The sequence below is a fragment of the Monomorium pharaonis genome, chromosome 1, assembly GCF_013373865.1.
Source record: "Monomorium pharaonis isolate MP-MQ-018 chromosome 1, ASM1337386v2, whole genome shotgun sequence".
Taxonomy (NCBI): Eukaryota; Metazoa; Arthropoda; class Insecta; order Hymenoptera; family Formicidae; genus Monomorium; species Monomorium pharaonis.
The window spans coordinates 21,743,025-21,763,535 of NC_050467.1; the positions used below are offsets into that span (position 1 = coordinate 21,743,025).

At 27.3% G+C, this 20,511-nt stretch overlaps 1 protein-coding gene across 6 annotated transcripts in view; it reads right to left on the minus strand.

Moving 5' to 3' along the window:
- Positions 1-20,511, minus strand: part of LOC105830987 (tyramine receptor 1) — a 44,989-nt gene that overhangs the window by 1,914 nt on the left and 22,564 nt on the right. For 5 of the 6 annotated variants that reach the window (XM_036285558.1, XM_028189383.2, XM_028189382.2 and 2 more), the window contains exons 3-6: positions 4,360-4,606; positions 3,924-4,061; positions 3,460-3,572; positions 1,888-2,224 (exon numbers count right to left, since the gene is read on the minus strand). In XM_036285558.1, coding sequence (XP_036141451.1) covers positions 1,888-2,224; positions 3,460-3,572; positions 3,924-4,061; positions 4,360-4,515 — 744 coding nt within the window. In that variant the 5' untranslated portion in view covers positions 4,516-4,606. Of the gene's footprint in view, positions 1-1,887; positions 2,225-3,459; positions 3,573-3,923; positions 4,062-4,359; positions 6,389-20,511 lie in introns of those variants that run through there. The other variant, XM_036285560.1, reaches the window with a different exon arrangement.

Consider the following 20,511-nt stretch of genomic DNA (forward strand, 5'->3'; position numbering starts at 1 on the left):
AATTTGTTAACCGATTCATTGGTAGGCCGAAATTAACGTTTTGTGCCAAAACTGAGGAAAACTAATAATTATGTACTTTATATGAAAGTTTACTTGTAAGGAGTTTTTGAGTCGCTGGAACAAGTCGAATCTGAAATATTCATAGTGCGCATATGTGCGGCATTACCAGTGAACCAATTAAATATACTTCTGAGCCTTTATTGAATCAAGCCTTGTCAAGCTCTGATAGTATAACAGTTTGAAACTCATCATCAGATGATGCAAAAAAAGTTATCTAATTTAATTTTAAAACTTTGTAATTTTTCGTGGTTTTCAATATTCTTAAAGTAAAAAAAGCATTAGTGAGAATATTTTTCTTTACAAATCGCAATTGTTTGTTTTTTTTACTCTTTTAAACTTTTTTTATTTTTCCAGCGTAATAAATTGGTTAATATTTATTTGTGTTTTATTTGTAAACAAAAGCATCAATTTTTAAACTACTTTTATTTAGTTTCACAATATAAAACAATGTTACCATTATAGATCAGTGCATAGACGTTAAAAAATCCTCTAAAAGATTATATATATTTATTATAAATATAAAATCGCATATCCTTAATTATTAATTTTCACTATTAAATTTTATCATTTATAGACGATAAAAAGAAAATTATTTGCGTAATTTCCTCTACTTTCCTCTTTTTTATGTAAATCACGATGTTTTTGCAATTACTCAAATTAAATCTAATAAAGCTGATAAGATGTATTGTCTAAAATGATTGATAATCGATTATCATTAAACTCGGATAATGTAGATTATAGAGAATCCGTGGATTTCCTATCATGATTTTAATGCCTGTGCCATTCTTGCTTGTGAGAGAGCTGTCGGTTTCGCTAATCTCCTTTTCAGTGGAACTTTGAAAACGTTTCATTATCTTTGATCGATGGTGCTATTGAAATCACGATAGTTTACATTAAAAACAACATACGTTTTTATTTTTCTTGTTCAATTGGAAATGCGTGCTCATTTTGAACTTGGAATAAATTGTTATCATATTTGCATTAACTGCTAATGAGCACAAGTAATCAGAAAAATTATTTGTAACAATGGTTACAAATAATTTTCCTGATTACTTGTGCTCGAGTTTTTCATTTCATCGCTATATGTACACTGGAATGTCATTTTTAATTATAGAAATGAAAAGATGCCTTGTTCTGTCTGTGAAATAAATATTGTAGGGAAGTATTTTTGTTGAACAAAAAAGTATTTTAGAATCTTTTTAAAGAAAAGAAAAAATGTGATTTTCAGTTATTTATTACAATCTACAGAATTTATACGCATTTTTACAAACTTTTATAATTAGTTTTTATTATTAATGAGATATAATCGCAAATCAGAATATTGATCGAGTAGAATTTCAACAACACGTCATTAATATTGGCCCGTCAGAATTAGCTTACAATATCATCCACCAAGCGAATAAACAAAGCTTAATATTAGGAAGATTAATGTATAGGCCGTTGTTAACATAGGAAAACTCCATGTAATATTAATTATAAATAATGAATAAAACTTTATTTCTATTATTATTTGACATCAATAATCATTTAAATAAATAACATTATAAGAGAGATTACAAAGCGTACGAAAAAGAACATAAACAAACGTAATAATATCGAGATTTTGTATAACATTAAAATCTGAAATGCTTTGATAAATTTGTTCAAGTAGAAAATATTTTAATAACGAGCACGTTATTGGATACAATTGCATTTGTTGCAAATTCTATAATATCAAATTGTATAGCAAAATAAATAATAAAAGCAAATTAACAAGAAAAACGACATCACTGATTCCACATTAAAGATAATTATGTGTTTGGCAAAATTAAATCAAACAATTCTCACCGTGATTTTACGGCGTGATCGGACGTTCTCCCTTTCATTGGTCTTCTCCAGATTTCTGTGTCTACTTGCTATGACGCACGATATTCTACCGTACACATACAGCATTACCAGCATCGGTAGAAAAAAGCTGCCCATCGCCGAGAATATCACATAGGAAGAATCCATATTGTAGGAGCATTTTTTGATGTCACGATTTGTCGCACGTGGGAAACAACCCAGTAAAGGCGGACTCGTTATTGCGCCAGCCATTACCCATACCGCAACGATCATCAACCCGGCTAGTCGTTTGCTTCTGCGTCGACGGCTGTAGATCAGGGGCTGAGTTACGGCCAGATACCTTAAACGAAGAATAACGACAATGACGCGATAAATTCCGCTCGATTTTACTTCTGTATATGTAGAATCGTCGTATAATGCAGGATACCGAATGCCCCGCGCAATGTCGCAAAAATGGAAGAATTAAGATATGTTGAATAAATCTTAGGCTTTTCGGTGTACTTTTACCTCAAAAGTTAAATTATATCAAGTTAACAAATGTATCAAAACTGTACTTTTAAAACACAATAAATACTGGAGCATATTACTGTAATAACTTTAATTCTTTCCGTAATCCGTTCATAGTTAATGTAATTATTAAACAGCTTTTCACCGTACGTTAAATTTAAAAATAAAATCTAAAAAACATCTGACTATAAAAGATGTTTCAACTGTAGGGAAAGGTCATAGTTAACCATCATAGTAATTAAGTTAAACATCATAGTAATAAATATCTAAAACAATTCAAACTACATTTTTTGATATTTTTTTGCATATAAATCAAATTTAAATTTAAAAAATTATAAAAAATAATTTGAATAGTAATTTGACGCATTTATATTACTTAGATAATTCCTTCCAGAGAATTCTATTAAATTAGAAATCTTTTAATATTTTTTCTTATATATATAGGTAATAATATAGGAATAATAAAATGTAAAAAGATTAATATTTCTAAATATTATGTCTATGTACAGAGACAAAAGGATGTACATACAAGACATGAGATAGAATTGCTTTCACTGATCAATGTTGAATCGTAGTAAAATCGACATGATTGAATACTGTTACTTAAATGAACTTTCTTTAATTGGAAAATCTATCTGCTCCATAATTGCCGCTATTTTTTATCAGAAATTTGTAAAAGCTGGACATTAACTCGCCAACGTTCTATTTTTGAGACGCAAATTCAAGAATTTTATCTGAATAAATACAAATGGTAAATTTAAAAGGCAAATATATACAATAATTTTAAATACAATATCTTGTACAAATATAAGTAGATATTATCACTGTACGCATTCAGGTAGATTTTTCAAATCTCTGAATTTTATGTTTTATTTTTGGGACATTGACGTACAATGGCGGCAGCCACAACAGGTAATGGGTTAAAGAATTTACGTCTCACGAGAAATCTCTTTTAAAATAATAGAATAATCTATCAGTCTACAAAAGATTGAACGGTTGGGGAAATGGTTTTCCGGTAATTCCATTATCTACGTGATGAGATTTGGAAATGCGTATGATCGAATTTACCTGTCTATGGATATGGCGCATAACGAGAGAATGCTGGCCGTGCAAAGTAGAATGTCGAGAGAGACCCAGAAATCGCACAGTATTTCGCCCAACTCCCAAGTCCCTCCTGTAAGCTTCAATGAATATCCCATATGATAAGGCGTGCAAAAATGCAATTTGCAGTTTGAGCTAAGAAAGAACATTTCTATCTCATATAACGATAATATTGATCAGAAGTTATAGCTTACACGCGTCTATCTTCAGGATTATTAAATACCGACAATATAATTAAACTCTGAATATCGTTATCTTCAATTTATTTTTCTTTATTTTTCTTCGTAATACATATCAATTATAATAATTAAATAAGATTGTTACGTTTTACGCCTGTTGCAACGTTTTATATGAAAGCTTAGTACGAGAAGATGAATCGAACATTTCGCGCTCGTTTATTGCATTTTATCTCCCGACAAACACATGCGTACCTGTAACAGCACAGCCGGTGGCATCACCGCTAGACCGACCAGTAAATCTGCAGCAGCCAAGCTAGATACAAAACAATTAGTCACAGACCGTAATCTCCTCGTGGTAATTACAGCAGCGATCACTAGAGTATTGCCGACCTGTAATAATACGAGGAAGAGGTTACGATCGAAAATACATGCAAACATAGACAAACACATAAAATTAAAAACACATCGAAATTACTCTCAGATAATGTATTACAAGAAATACTTTTAAATTTGTAAAAGTTAACTGTTCCTTATATTTTAAAATACAAATTATTAAAGCCACTTAAAAAGCTTTTGCATAATAAGATATTCATGCGTCTAGCGCATTAAAGCAGATATTCTGATGTAGAATATACTGCTGACGTTAAAATACTAGAAATTTCAGTATCCAAATAGTATGCTTGCTTACTATTGTAACAATAATCAGCATCGTAAATAATCCTGCTAGAATAAGATCGGTCCAATTAGGCAGATAATATTCCGTCTCCGAATTTTCTCCGTCCGCCGATACCGTATGGTTCCATTGGTAAATATCCTCATAGTAATCAACCGTTTGATTCGCCATGACGCTTACCCTCGATCCATAGATGATAATTTCTGTTTCGCGATGCGTATATTGTGAGACAACATGATGATTTCTAAGAGAAGTCCATATCCTAAATATGATACACGTGAGATACTTTGTGCAACTTATTTAATTAAGTTTATAATTTAGTTTATTTTACCTCCAGAAATTATTCAAGATACTATTACATTTTTTTCTCAACATTTTGATTATTATAACAATAAAATATAATTTAAATTTTTATTTAATTTTTATTTTATTGCAGTGTATTAATAACAACTACATTAGTGCAAATACATATAATATAAAAAGATATAAAACCATTACATGCTTATATTGAAGTACCATCATTCTGAACAATACTACACTCAACTATATATAACATGACAGATAAAATTGTAAAAAAAAATTTTAAATACTTCTTTATTAGTTTAATTTTCACACACACACACACACACACACACACACACACACACACACACCAATCAATTACAAAAGCACGAATGTCTAGATTTTTTATTTGCATTGAAAAGTGGAGAATATGCATAACGTTTGTAGGACATATATTGAATAGAAGTGTGAATCCTGCAAACGATGAGGTACATACGAATTGAATTTGAAATTGATTAAAAATCACGACATGTGCATGTGGAAATATGAATATAGATAAAAGCGATTCGGAACTTTTAAAACTTTATACGGTCACGCGAATAACGCAGGCAAAATGGTCCAACGTCGACGTTTCTGCGAAATATGGAAATGGATCACATAGAAAAGAGGCAAACGCTCGGGAGTTTGCTAAAATTGGATAAGAAAAGTCAAACAGACTATGGAAATAAGACAGAGCAGGAAAGATCGAATGTCACTAAAAAAAGAAGTCTCATTCAGAAGTATATGAGAAGAAACAAGCGCCGAACAAAATAAATCCTTTGTCCAAATTGGTATTAACATCGTCAAAATGTTTATTACTGGAGTATTTTATTAAAGATAAAATAGTTTGTTATTTAATTTTTTACAATATATTTATTTTAATATTATCAAATAGTATAATTGTTAAGATAAAGGATTTTAATTATTTATATAGCAACGTCAATAAGTAACTAGAATTAAGATATTTATTCTATAACATAAAGAACAAAGATAAATTATATATCGAATTAGATATAAAACGTATAATTGACATGTAAATATTGCTGCATTAATTAAGTATCTCAAAAAATTAAAGATAATTTTTATTTACGTAAAAGAACAAGCAAATTATAATCTTGTTCACAAACAGACTATTCGTTTAATACAGAATTTAAACATTACAGAACTTAATAAATTAAAACAATACAGAACTTAAACATTAAATTATTTTATTTACCGTAATATAATTTGACCATTAAATTAATAATTAAACTTGATTTTCCTAACTTGCATGGTGGATTTTTATAATCAACCATACCAGTCCATTATCGGTTCCAGCAGCAAATGAATTTTCCTCCGGCTCGCCGAATTAAGTGAATTACGGCGTTGTTTCCGCTTTCACAGCGCGACTGAGTAATGGCAACCTGAACTGCGAGACAGTTTAAAGAGAGCGGAATTCCGAACACGTACTTAATTCTAATAACTATCAGCAACGGACATAATGCCAGATTATAAGGTGTCGTCTAAATGAGCATTGATTGTAATTGCCCTTTATTAACGTTGTAAATTTTACCTGCTCTTTTTAACTATAAAAGTTCTCTCTTTTTTTAGACTTCCTTAATATTTTAAATTATCATGCATTTTTATAAAATCATATAAATGTGCATAAAGATGTTTTTGTATGCGTCAATATAAAACAGTTTTAAAACCATATATAATATTTTTTTTGAGAGTATCAAACAATAATAATAAAATCTTTTTAGTTTTACAAAAACTAGTTAATTTAAAAAGATGTAATTTTATAAAGAAACATATTGCATTTAAATTTCTTTATTACAAAAAGATTTATATACTTTTGTAATTATCTAATTATTTTTTTATATCCCTCATTTTTAAATAAACATGAAAGAATTCTTATTATAATATCGTAAAACTGTCATATAAATGCCATTACTTGCCATAAATTTAAATCGTTTATTTTAAATATAAGCCAAATTTCTAATTAATTTCAAATAATACGCATATTTTCATGGTATTATTACATTATATACGTTCCACATATCACTCATCTTTCATAGAAGAAGTAATTCTCACATAGGAATGATATTGAGTTCTTTTTTAACGACTTCGTGAAAACCGCGTTCATATTATCCCTTGGGAAACACATATCTGTGAACAACTGTGTCTGTGTGAGAACGAAAGCATATTTGTATCGAGGAAACAGTTTAAACGGCAGTGGGTCGATCGATAAACATTTGATAAAGATACTCCCACTTGGAACGTAGATATCCGATCAGCCATAAATAATCACCAGTAGCGTGAGAGAATGGCTTATAATATATAAAAACTGAGCGGATACTACCGTGTGTATGAAAGTTGGATAAGACAAATGGACCAACGAGATGGCACGCGATCGTTATCGATCCTGCGAGATGAAATAGAACGGATTGTGGCGAGAGAGTCTGGGTCGATCCTGTTATTTTGGGTAATAAAATATTTCGTAAACCTGGGTTATGCGTTACGATAAGACAAAATGTATTGTCTTTAAGACAGACAATTCAAAATAAAATTTATTTCCGTCAATTTATATTTTTTAATACCATAAATAGTAATTTCTCTTACGGATTCGTTCGCAATATAATTTTATTTTATTATTTTGATACAACATTAAATGCAGAATAGAATTAATATAATGTGATACAGTATATAATTATATAGTAAAAGATTATATCTAGAAAAGAGAGAGAGAGAGAGAGAGAGAGAGAGAGAGAGAGTGGGAATTAGTTTAAAAAATTGAACATAATGTCTAAATAAAATAAAAATTAAATCTTTAATTTAATATATTTTCCTATTTTCAATTAAAACTAAGACACAAACATTACAAATATCTTTTAAAATTTGTTTTGTACCTTTTGTAAAATTTAATATTCCAATATGTTGTTACCGCGAACGTTTATCCTTTCAATAAAAAGGAATTGAGTACCACGGATATATTATTTCTTCACCCCTTTTAAAAAAAATATATATATGTATATAAATATAAATAGTTAAAACCGTTACTATTTCAATCCCATTTATACGCTCGCTTGTTGAAAAAAAAAGATATTCGATATTTATTGCGGTTAAAACTTACACCGGATTAATCACGAATAGAATTATTTCAAACGGTTTTAATTAATCACAATTGTATGCACTTGAATCGTATGAATCGGATACTCTCAAGCTTCGTTCTGGCAGCTTACACATGGATATAACATAAAAATGCGCAGTAAAAAGATAGGAATGGCGTAGCAATGAAATAAAATAGGTGTTCACAAATTTCCGGATCGTGGGTACAAACAGAAACATTCATGAATACAGTGCTTCGTCTACAATAAACGTAGTAAACCTTTAGTTGTAAGAAATTGATTACTCATAATCCAAGTGCAATAATATCTTTGGAATATGTATCCTATAAATAAATAAATGTAAATGTAAAAATGTAATTATATTTTCTACATCATCTGATAAAAGAAGTAAATGTAACTACTTCGAAAAATTTACTGCAATTTTTTATGTGACAAGATTTAGAAAGTAAAATAGAGGTAAAACGTTTCTTTCAAGTTTTCTTAACGATTTTAGTGCAAATAGAATTCTTTGAGGATTTTTTCTTTTATATATATATATATATATATATATATATATATACACGATAAAAATACTGCTTTTATAACCCATTTACTTTAAGATTTCTATTACATTTTCCTTTATTTATAAAAACAAATATAATAATATTCTGATAATAGATAAATTAGTTTTATTTAAGAAATTATAGTTAATAATAATTAGCAAACAATTTTTTCCCTTTTACGTCATTCTCTCTCTCTCTCTCTCTCTCTCTCTCTCTCTCTCTCTCTCTCTCTCTCTCTCTCTCTCTCTCTCTCTCTCTCTCTTTCTCTCTCTCTCTCTCTCTCTCTTTCTCTCTCTCTCTGATTTAAAACAATATTTATTGAAAATTCTTATCTTTTATTTATCTTGAATATGCATAAATTTTCTTAAAAATATTTTTAAAAATTTAAGAATATATATAATACGTATATATATAATTAACAATATCAACAAATTTCTAGTTAATATAATTTATTTCCTAATTCTAAACATTTCGATTTTGTAGACGTATAAAAGATATAAAATGCAATTTTAAAATGGAAAGTGATAAAGATCTGTAATTGTTTCAATGCAATTCGTTCTAGTATTTGATCTCTTTTTTAGATATGGGTTGCTGTAATCGATTTCGCCATAACTATGCCTACATCTGTCATGCTTACACACATATGTACAAAACACATATAAAACATTACGTTCAAAATATAAACACATTTGTTAAAAAAAATAAAATACAATAAAATTAAAAAAAATTTTTAACATTAATTTGAAATAATTTTTTTATTAAATTTTATAATATTAATTTAACAGTATTGAAAATTAAACAAAAATCCTATTATTTTTTATTTCTTTGTTGAATATATTTAAAATGTAACAATCTAAAATTTTCAAAATTAAAAAAGAATTTTTATTAAGTTAATGTAACTGACACGCTTGAAATAATAAAATATATAAAAACTTTAGAAAAAATAAAAGAGAGAATGTTATTCTTTAACAGCTATTTATCCGTGGTTGCTGCACAAAAAAGTGAAATTTTCGGCACTAGATACAAACGTATCTATATGAAATTCTTTGAATAACAATCGGACTATAAAATAAAGCAAAGAGAGTCCTAGTGTACAGTTTAAAATAGAAATCGAAAATCCGTAGTTTCAATATTTCCCATGTTACAGATATGACAAAACGTATTTTGCACCAACAGTTCAATTTTCCTTGCTATCAATAGATGTAAATATTTAAAGAAATATCATTTCAATAACGACGGTAAACAGTCAAAATTACATCGATCTCAACTTTTAAATCAAAATAAATAAACGCAAGAGTATCTAGATATCCATCAAAATAATATCTATCTCAACTTTTGAGTAAAATATAACAAATAGATAAATATAATAAATGTTTTACAACAGTTTATCATTTTATACCGTATTATAAAATAATCTAAAAGAAAAAATAGAAACTAAATAGTTTTTAAAAAACTATAAATATATAAAATATAATCTGACATTATTTAACATAGAGTGAAGACGCATGTAAGCCAAGCCAGACATTTGTGCCGATTATTTGTGGATGATTAATTATCTTTACAAACATTTCAACCTCGAAAAATATCGAATCATTCTCAATATTTAAAAAATTAATGCAATTTTTTTAACTAAAATTATTTTATTACAAAATATGTACAATTCAAAGTAACTTGTCAATTATTGTAGTGTAATTCCTCTTCATTATCCGTTTTAGAATATAATTTTCTATGGACTAGCGTATCACAAAGATTAATCATCTACTAACATTCACCTACGTGTATTATTATTTTTTGTTATAAAATTAAAATTGTCTGATTTTCGAGAGCAAAATGTGTCAATAATTAAAGTATTATTTAAAACGTGTCAATCTTTAATAATATACTTATTGTTTAAACTATATTACTTACAAAAAAGTCAATACAAATTTCTTGCTTTAAAAAATTTTGTTTTTAATAAATTGCATATAGAAGAAAGTATAAACTATATAAATTTTTATTTCTTTAATTATCCAAGTAAATAATGTTTTAATCAGTATTAATAAAATGCAATGTTTAGTTTCCAAGTAATAAAATGACGCTTTAAAGAAAAACCCAAGCCAGTATTACCAATCTTCCTCTAATAATTATAATTACTGCATTCAAATTAATTGTGCAATGTTAAACCGCTAAAAAATGTTTGTAATCGCAGCAAGTTATATACATATATATAAATTATTAAATAAAAATTAATAACATCCAACATAATGTGAAATTATACAGACATATGCATGAGCAATGTTCTCGGATCTGTCCGAGGACTATTTTTTAATTTTAAATAATATCAGCCAGCATTAATAACAAAAATGTTAGCTGCATTGTGTGTATATTATAATAATCAGAATTGCAACTATGTAATGTCAAACTCGACTGTAACAAATTTTCCACAAATGTGCAAGCTTGAAGGGCTCTTGTCAATCAAGACTCTTTGTTTCGAGAAAACTGGCAGAAGCATAGTAGTATGTATGAGTATTGTATCCACAAATAATAGTCGTCCGTAGCTGCCCTTTGAGATCATTAGGATTTATTGGATTTCTTTGAATAAACAAATTTGACGTACACTTATAATTGCATCTCAAGCAAAATTGTCCAATCTGCAAACAAAGATGTTGCAAACGTCGTAATATAAGAGCAATTTTTATTTCACAATAAACTATACATTTCTATGTTTTATTGTGACGCTTTTATGGTATTTTAACTTTCATAATTATGACAAATTGTAATTGATTATCCATTTATAATTGCATATTTATATTATAATTTAAAATAGATTATCTTGAAGTACAGAGAAAACCATTTAAATTTCATTTTATTTAAGTAAAAGCATTTACAAAAAACTACTTTTTTCTAATATGCTATATTTATTAAATGCAACAACTTGATTAAATATTAACGATATAACATCCTTGCAAAAGACGAAGAGATATGCACACATGACTTGCAGGCTCTTTTTGTATAAGATGGTAGTTTTCTACTTTGTAGGCATGATACTATAAAATTCAGTATTATAGCATAACTCTTCTAGAATGTCATGGTTCACCGCTGTCGCTACACATATGTCCTGTTATATTTTTAGTATGCAACAAAGAGACATTTCTGTATTACTACGGAAGACATCTTACCTAGAAACATGGAAGAATAACATATTTAATTACACGGTATTGTTGTTAACTGCAATCAGTGTGTATTAGAATAGAGATAATATAAAAAATATTATAACATTTTCCTTAACGTCATTATATACTTTACATAATACATCAAATAATTTGTTAACTAAAGCACTGAAATTTTTTATTCGTATTCAGAACGCATTTATAAAAATGTTAGCGCATGTTTTTGTTATTTTTTATCGTTTATTAGATTTAAAAAATAAAGATAAATTAACAAAAGTACTCTAACATTTTTATAAATGCATTCCAAATACAAATCTCAATGTATCACACATTGTTTATGTATGTCTTCTATGAAATTTCATACAATATCTGTATTATGTAAACTGTTAATTCAAATCCGCGAGCTCAGTTTTAGCGTATGTAAATTTAATCAGATTTGATAAGACCCTGCAATGTCTTAAGATAACACAGTGCTAGATTCCGACACCAAACTACGAGACAAGCATGCTGTCGGCATAAACTTCGAATCTCCGATAGTCTATTGCAGCCTAGAGAATTCCAAACCTGTCGTCGCATATATGAAAATTACTTTCATAATAAATCCATATGTTATTCAGTTATCAAGTGTGAAAATAAAATTTGCTTAACAATACGTTAACGATATCTTCAAATGTGACTATCAGTGTCGTTATTTTCCAATATCACATAATAAAAATAGAAATAAAAGTCTATTAAATTAAAAAATTTAAACTATATGTAATTAATTTAATTTTATATAGAAAGACCACTATTATCTTTAAAAACAAAATTCATTAACAAATTTAATATTATAAATTAATATTATAAATAACTATATTTAATATTATAATATCAAATTAGCTATATTAGTATTCTTCTATCCTAATAACAATATTAATAAATTAATCTTTACATTATATTATAATATTTTTTGTTTATATATTAAGGAACGTAAAAGCAAAAAAGTAACACGCATGTGTTGCACTTGCATTCGTGTTATTCGAGAAGTTATAGTATAGAAGCCAAATGCTCTAATCGGCTTTGACATTTCTCGTGCTATCATTTATAAACTTTACACGATGCTTCGGTTGTTCCGATATCGTAGAGAGCGAGACTCGTTGAAAGCACATACAACTGATACTGTTTCACCACAAATCGGGCCATAGATAACGTAACTTTGACCGCAGCTTTGACTGCAACACGAAGTAACATGTGTTGATAGATATCACGATTATTACACTCCACAAAAATTTTATTCATAATTCATCAATTTTTAAAAATAAACGTTGAAAAAACAAATTGCAAATTTTCATACGTATTGTTAAAATAATTTTATACTTTAAAATGCGAAGTTTTTAGTTCAGAACGCAGATAATACATAAAGTGTAAAGTAATTGTGATGCCATTATGACAATATTATATATTCAACGATAATCGCAAGGAAGGATTCTTATTGAATAAAATTATCTGCAATATGGTTAAATACTGCTGCAAGATAATTATAAGTCAAAGAGAAAGAGAGCGAAAGATAATTCTTAGTCTATTCTTAAAGTACCTGGAGAAATATCTCACTGATCCTTTTAAAGTACGTAATTCTCAGATTGCAGACCGTAATTTTTCCACAAGATGGATGGCGGCATAGCAGACTAATCCAAAACGAATATTTCTCATTAAGCGATTCTGCTTCCTCGGTGGCGGCAAACCGGATATTAGTTAGATGGTTATTAGTTTCCAACTGAAAAGTCAAAACTGCCCGGAATGTTGCTTTAATTCATTTAATAAATTTTGCACTTTATATTATGTGCAATTCATATTATTCAGTTCACGCGCGAGAAAATTTTATCGACACAGTACCAAACGTTTTCAATAATGTTATCAAATCCATTGAGCCGTTGCTACCAATAAATTCCATAACATAATGCTACCTTTTAATATTTAGAACCATATTGTAGAACGCATTATAAAATGAAATGCAATATAATAATACTCATACATAAATATGAGAAAAGTTCAAACAGAGACAGCATACAAAATGGCAATATAGTGATAATGTAATAAGCATAAGCCAATAAAACTAATTAATGGTAAAACTGAATTACCTGGATTAATAATATAATTAACAACAGCCCTGATTAGTACAGTAACTATATGTGTTTAGCTTTTGCCTTAAACAATATATACTGCTCTCTACGTTGAATTAACTTTACTTAACTACTATAGCACTATCTCTACAACTAGGAAGTAATTATTTTACGAGGAAGGATATGTAGCATCCTGTAAAGATATAAATTTAATTCTAAACAACAAAAATACATTAATGTATATCTAACAGGAATATGCTAAGTTAATCTTACCTTTTAAAGAAAAAATTTATAAAAATAATATAAATAATTAATAAATATTAATTTTTTAGTGATTATTAATTTCTATTAATAAACTTAAACAATATTAATTTACTTAACAAACTATCAAAATACATGTACCTGTTGATAAGACACATACAACATAATTAATTAATATAATTAATTAATACTGTAAAATAAAAATAATCAAAATAAATTATCGGTTTCTTATATATATTTTTAAGAGTTAATATATTATTTTCACTCTTAATATAATTTATGCAATAATACTTAAAATCTAAAGCACATGATTACGTGCAAAAATTTCCGCAACTTGAAAAGAGAAATTTCAATGTTTTAAAATTGCGACCACGCATACATGCAACCCACACTCCCTTGATATTTGATGCAAATGGAACATATATTCCAATATTTAATCCCTATATACATATATATTGGCATTTTACTCAATGCCTAAGAATAACTTCTTTATTGTAAAATCAATAACTGTTTGCGTTAATGTAGAAATGTTATATGTAAATGAATTATATATTGTATATTATATATTATATATATTTATTATGTATATATTAATAATAAATCATTAATAGCTCCAGTAATGTAATATAATAATATAACTTGTAAAACTTGTGCTATAATTACGAGCCTAAAACAGAAAAAGTGTAATTTGGATAGTAAGCTCAGAGACTCATATATGTATGGCACGGAGGCAGGTGTAATGCCACTCTTGAATATTGGGTGGGCTCTACAGTTAAGTAACATATCCTCGTGTGGGTTATGAATATATGATCAGCTTAAGCACCATTTAAGGTGGCAGTTTAATCTCCTAGCTGTATTCCGGTAAAATTATAACTATCTTCTCGGTTAAATTATACTTGTCAAATCACTATCAAATCATTACGCATTCAGAAAATAATACATACAAAGTACATTAATTTTTAAAAAATATTTAAAAAATTTTGTTACTTTTGCATTTATTTAAATATTTTGTAACTGCTTTAATTTTTTCTTCTTTGTACTTTTTGTTTTAAAAAAATTCTATAGCTTTACAATAGCATTAAGAATAATAATAGATTCATAAAAATCTGTGGTTTTATAAAAAATATAGGATACAGTACTATACGTGCAATTTACAAAATAATTACACTCTTCGCAGCATTATTTATATTAATGTTATTCTACGTGTACATAAAAATAAACGTATTTTAATAGATAAAAACTTATATCTATATTTATATTGTTAAATACCTGCAGTATATAACTTAATATAAAAATTTTAATCTTAAGTTAAAAGATTAAAGTAAAAATAAATTAATTTTGTAAAAATTGTAAAAAAGTTTGAAATACAAACAAAACAATTTTTAAGCTTTAATATAATCAATATTTATTATTTATCTAATTTGACAATATTTTTAAAATTCTGCGATAAAAATCATGCCAAATAGTCCATGCAGTATAAGATAGTGTATGTGTACTTAGTTTACTAGTCATGGGAATAATATCACGGCTGGCATAATCTCCCAAGTGTGTAAGTGTCGAGTAGCTGGTATCCCCAGCTTTACAGTCGTTAAGGGTAGCGTTCATCATGGACGTAATTGGACATACACCGCAAAACGCATTTACATATGCTACCGGTGAATGTTGGTAGACACTACGGAGAGGTAACTGCTCACGGTATATATAATATGAAATACCAAGGAAATATCGCGGAAATACAGTCGCTAACAAGGTCGCACTGCACTGCTAAATCATCCGTCGTTTCTGCATGTCGCGTATACATACATACGTATGGATAAGTAATATGCACGTGTATATAAGAAAACGACAGATTTACACGTAGTAAAAGGAGCTGCCAACAAATTTTACTGGTATCCTAATATTATCTTTTAGAAAGAACAAAAGATAAAAGTTATTTGTTCAAACCAAGAATGTCAGTTGTGACCTAAATTGAATAAAGATGTTTAAAATTATCTTTCAAATTTATTTTTGTTAAAATAATTTTGGAATATTGTAAAAATAAAACGACAATAAAATTGCACGATATCATTAAAGATCAATCTATGCACAGAAAAAAAATGTAATATAGTCAATAACATATGTGATTGCGGACTGCCAACTACATAAAATACTCAATACAATAATATTTGCTATTAATGCAAGTACAATGTTGATACTGCAATAGCATATATTATTGTATTAAGTATATCTGTAATTAGCAGCCCGCAATAACATATCTTATTGAATATATTACTTTTTTTTTTCAGTGTGCACAATATGCAAAATAACCTTTATTAAACATTTATACAATGTGCATTTTTAATAGTATATTTTTATTTACATCTTTTTAATAATTTTAGAAAGATATTCTTTATAAAAATTAACTTTAAAATGTGTAATAATATTAATCATGTTAAATGTAAATATAAATTGTCTAATTCACATAAGTGCAGTATACAATGATACGTTATTGTAAGGTCAAATAAATCGATTCAAAACTGTCGAAAATGGGGCAGTAGGTGAAGCAATAGTATATCGTGCTTGTATTCTGCATACATACATTTATTATGAAATGATCGGTATATAGTATATCGCTAGAGAGAGAAAGTGATAGAGAATTTTCTGCTACGATAAAATGGGAAATCGATATTTCTTCATAAAGGAGATCTCGCCTTATCAGATCTAATCAAAAATATGTATGGATTTAATAGTGAAATTTAATCACAATTTCAAGTGCATTTTTTTATATACTAGCAAACTTATACGTATTGTACATGCTAATATATGTATTATACATGCTATACATAAATATGTAATATATTCTATACTTCTTTTATCCTTTTTTTAAAACAGTTATTGTTATATTACATTGTATTTTATTATTCAACAAAATATATTGCATAAAAGCGCGATAAAATATCATATAAAGAATTGCATCATACAAATATGTGCATAATACATATATAATAAAAGAAACTAAAAATGAGCTTTGTGCATATTTTCGTATATTAAATATCACAAAAGTCAACCAATGCTGTTCTTCAATAAATATGTGCGCGTACGTAAAAAAATTAACTTTTAAGCTTTAATATCAAACGTTTAGTGAAATGTTTTGTTGTACTATCTACGGAAATATTGCTACATTATACAATATGAATATACTATATGGTTGTTTTGTAAAAGAAGACCATACTTTAATTTGAGATTCTATGTTGACATATAGCACATTTCGCTAAACAGAAATAAAAATTATATTTTAAATATCTACAAAATATTTATTCGGTATTTTATCTCCGTTATTCAAACTGCATTCGCAATTAAAATTGCGATTACTTATAATGAAAACCGCATCCTCCTTTGTTCGTTTTAGCTTGATTGAATGCGTATATTCAAAACACACAGAATTAATAGCTACGTAGCTTTTTTTGTAAAAGTTCTTATATAAAATATAAAGTTCAATTCACTCTGGTTGATTAACATCTGCAGGTGGAGCAGTATGAGAAAACTTTTCCTCTAGGAAAGTTGCAGTATTTTCAACCAAATAAAGCTACCCGCATACATACTTTCTCAGCATTGAAATGTTTTTTTTTTAATCCGATAACATGTTTAGATGGTATAAACTCAACATTTTTGTAATAATACTAATAATAATAATAATAATAATACAAAATTTAAATAATAAAATTAATACTGTGCACAATAAATAACCCGACAATTTGAAAATAATTATAATAATCAGTTATAAAATATATTTCTCGTAAAATGTAGATACATTAAAATCATACTAAATATTTGAAGGTATGTATATGTATAAATAATAATTATGTATATATTCGCTTATAAGTCGATCATAAGCCGGATCACTACAGCAAATGGAACTTGAAGACTGACAAGCGCATGAAATGTCAGAGACATGATCTATATATTTCGGGTACCATCATCGCCGGGTATTAACTAGACGCATATGCAGCAGCGATATGCTCGCTGCTGGGACGCACATTCAGCCGATAGTGCTAGGTACGAAGTAGTGTGTATTGAAGTCTGATCACCGTATGATTGACGCATGGCAGAATGCAAATGAATGGCAGTTAACTGCCAGGTTCACCTAGATGTACGAAGCAGATGATCACTGCCTGCATGACTGTACAAAAGGAGACACGCACCAACCCTCTACACAGAATGGTTACAGATCTGCGGCTTTACGTAGTGAGATTCCTTGAATAATTCGGAGCATTTGCTTAAACTCGCATTTAACATGTGATACAAAGCTTATTCGAATTTGTTCTTAAACGCCATAATATTTATGCGGTATAAAAAGCTTTTGTAGTATATATATATATATATATATATATATATATATATATATATATACACATACACACGCACGCGCGCGTGTACGTATAACTAAAAATTTACAAAACTAAATAATATAATTTTCGCTTCAATTTATATCGTTAAATAGAGAAATAAAACATGAAAAACGATGTAAACAAAACGATATGTATTTATTTGTCACTGCCGCATAGAACATTTTGTAAAAAACTAATTAATCAAAGGCAATTAATTTCATGTGCCATGTGTTTGATTTTAAGAAAAAAGTAATATTGAAAAATAAATTTATTTCTGTAAAAAAACAAATATTACGAGCATCATATATGTTTGCATGTTATTTATATAATAATTATTAATAATAACGTTATAATAATGTTTTAATTTTTTCTGTTTTATATTCATTTTAATCCCTATTTTAAATTATTTAATTAACATTTTAATGTATTTAAAGTCTTTATTAATTAAATAACAAAATAATTTCTTGTAAAAAGTTATATCTTTTCAACTATAGTTTAAATAAATCTGTATATAACTTGGCACATACTACGTTTTCCGTCTTCAATCTGACGCTTATTTAATATTCCTTCCTGGTACGCGAGTCATATTTGCACAATTTCCGACGTGAAGATAAATTGCCATCCTTCTCTCTGCATGCTATTAATTTTTTTTAAAGTCTGTTTGCTCGCTTCACACCCTATTGTACAATACTACATCTCATCATATTTCTCAGATACATAAAACAATTTTTTCAATTATAATCCAAAGTGATTATAGTCTCATCCAAATTACACAAAAGCTTATATTTGATAAGCATTGATATTACAAATATTTGTAGAAAGAAACGAGGAAAAAGTAAAGTTCTCTTTTACAAGATCATATTCGAAAAACGTGACGCACGTAAAACAGCGTGACAATGAAAGCAACTGGTGAAACCAAAAGCCTCTTTCATATGTTGTCAGGTACGTGACGATATTCACACACGGATTCAAATTTTATTTCATGTACTTATAAGATATACTACAATTCTAAAATATTAAATAAAAAATACAATTATGTGGCAATTATCATATAACGGTCATGTATTATACACTGTAAACTGTAAAAAAATTATGTAAAATTACATAAATATTTGTAAAATTACACAATATTATGTCATAAGAGATAAATTTATGATGTAACATTATATATATATATATATAATATAACAAAATTTTTTTATGTTAAATATAGTAAAAAGAATTGTTAAATTAAAATATAATTATATAATAACTATATTTATTGTGCATGTTGATAATCTTGTAACTTTATATTGTGAAAAGAACGATAATATGCACGACTCGAGACTAACATTCCTTTTTTACGAGAGAAAAGAATTACTGAAAACCTTGGTCTTACATTCTTTTTTACCTGCTTGTTAACAGTCACTATTTTACTTCAAAGAAATGCCTTGTTTTGAAACACTAGAATATGTTATACAAATACTTAAAGCGATATGCTGAAGTTAATTTAAAGATGTTTTACAAAAATATAATCTAAAATTATAATTATTTTATAAATTATAAAAACTGCAGCAGCTTTTTTAAAACTTGATCACATCTTAGATGTTTTATCAGTACACTGCAATTAATTTAATTAATTTTTTATTTTTGTCACATAACTGTTTATTTCGCTAGTTGTTTGAAAATCATGATTTTATTTTTACTAAAAGTAATTTAAGTCTTTGCAAACTTGACAAAGTATTCTTGAAAACTTCTTTAAAAAAAAGTTTGCAACACAAAAAACAGGGTTGGAAAGTAATGCGTTACTTCTAACGCCGTTACTGTTACTTATTAGACGTACTTACTTCTTTTAATTATTTTATTAATAGATAGGCGTTATATTTTTTATTAACTGTAACGATAATGTAAGTAGTTATATTTTTTCAATGACGAAATTTAACAGTTACTGTCATTATAATTTATTACATTTTGAATCTATTTAAAACAATTTTTTTCTGTATGTATGTATTCTAAGATGTATCTTCTTTAGTTTCCAACTGGTATTCATAGTTTGTTGTTATGTTTAAAACCACTCTAAATATAGTTTTAATATGTCATAAATCATACATTTTAAATACAATTTTAAATTTAAAATTATGTTGAAATTTTTACACAAAATTGAGGATGCAAAAAGTATAAATTTCGTTATATTTATAAAATATTTAATAAAAATTATCAAAATTGTTTAATTTGCATTTTCAACATTTTAAAATCTTTTTTTTATTTTGTATAGTCTTTCAAATTTAAGATATAAAATAATATTGTTTTTATTAATATTTTAACAAAAACCATTAGAAAAG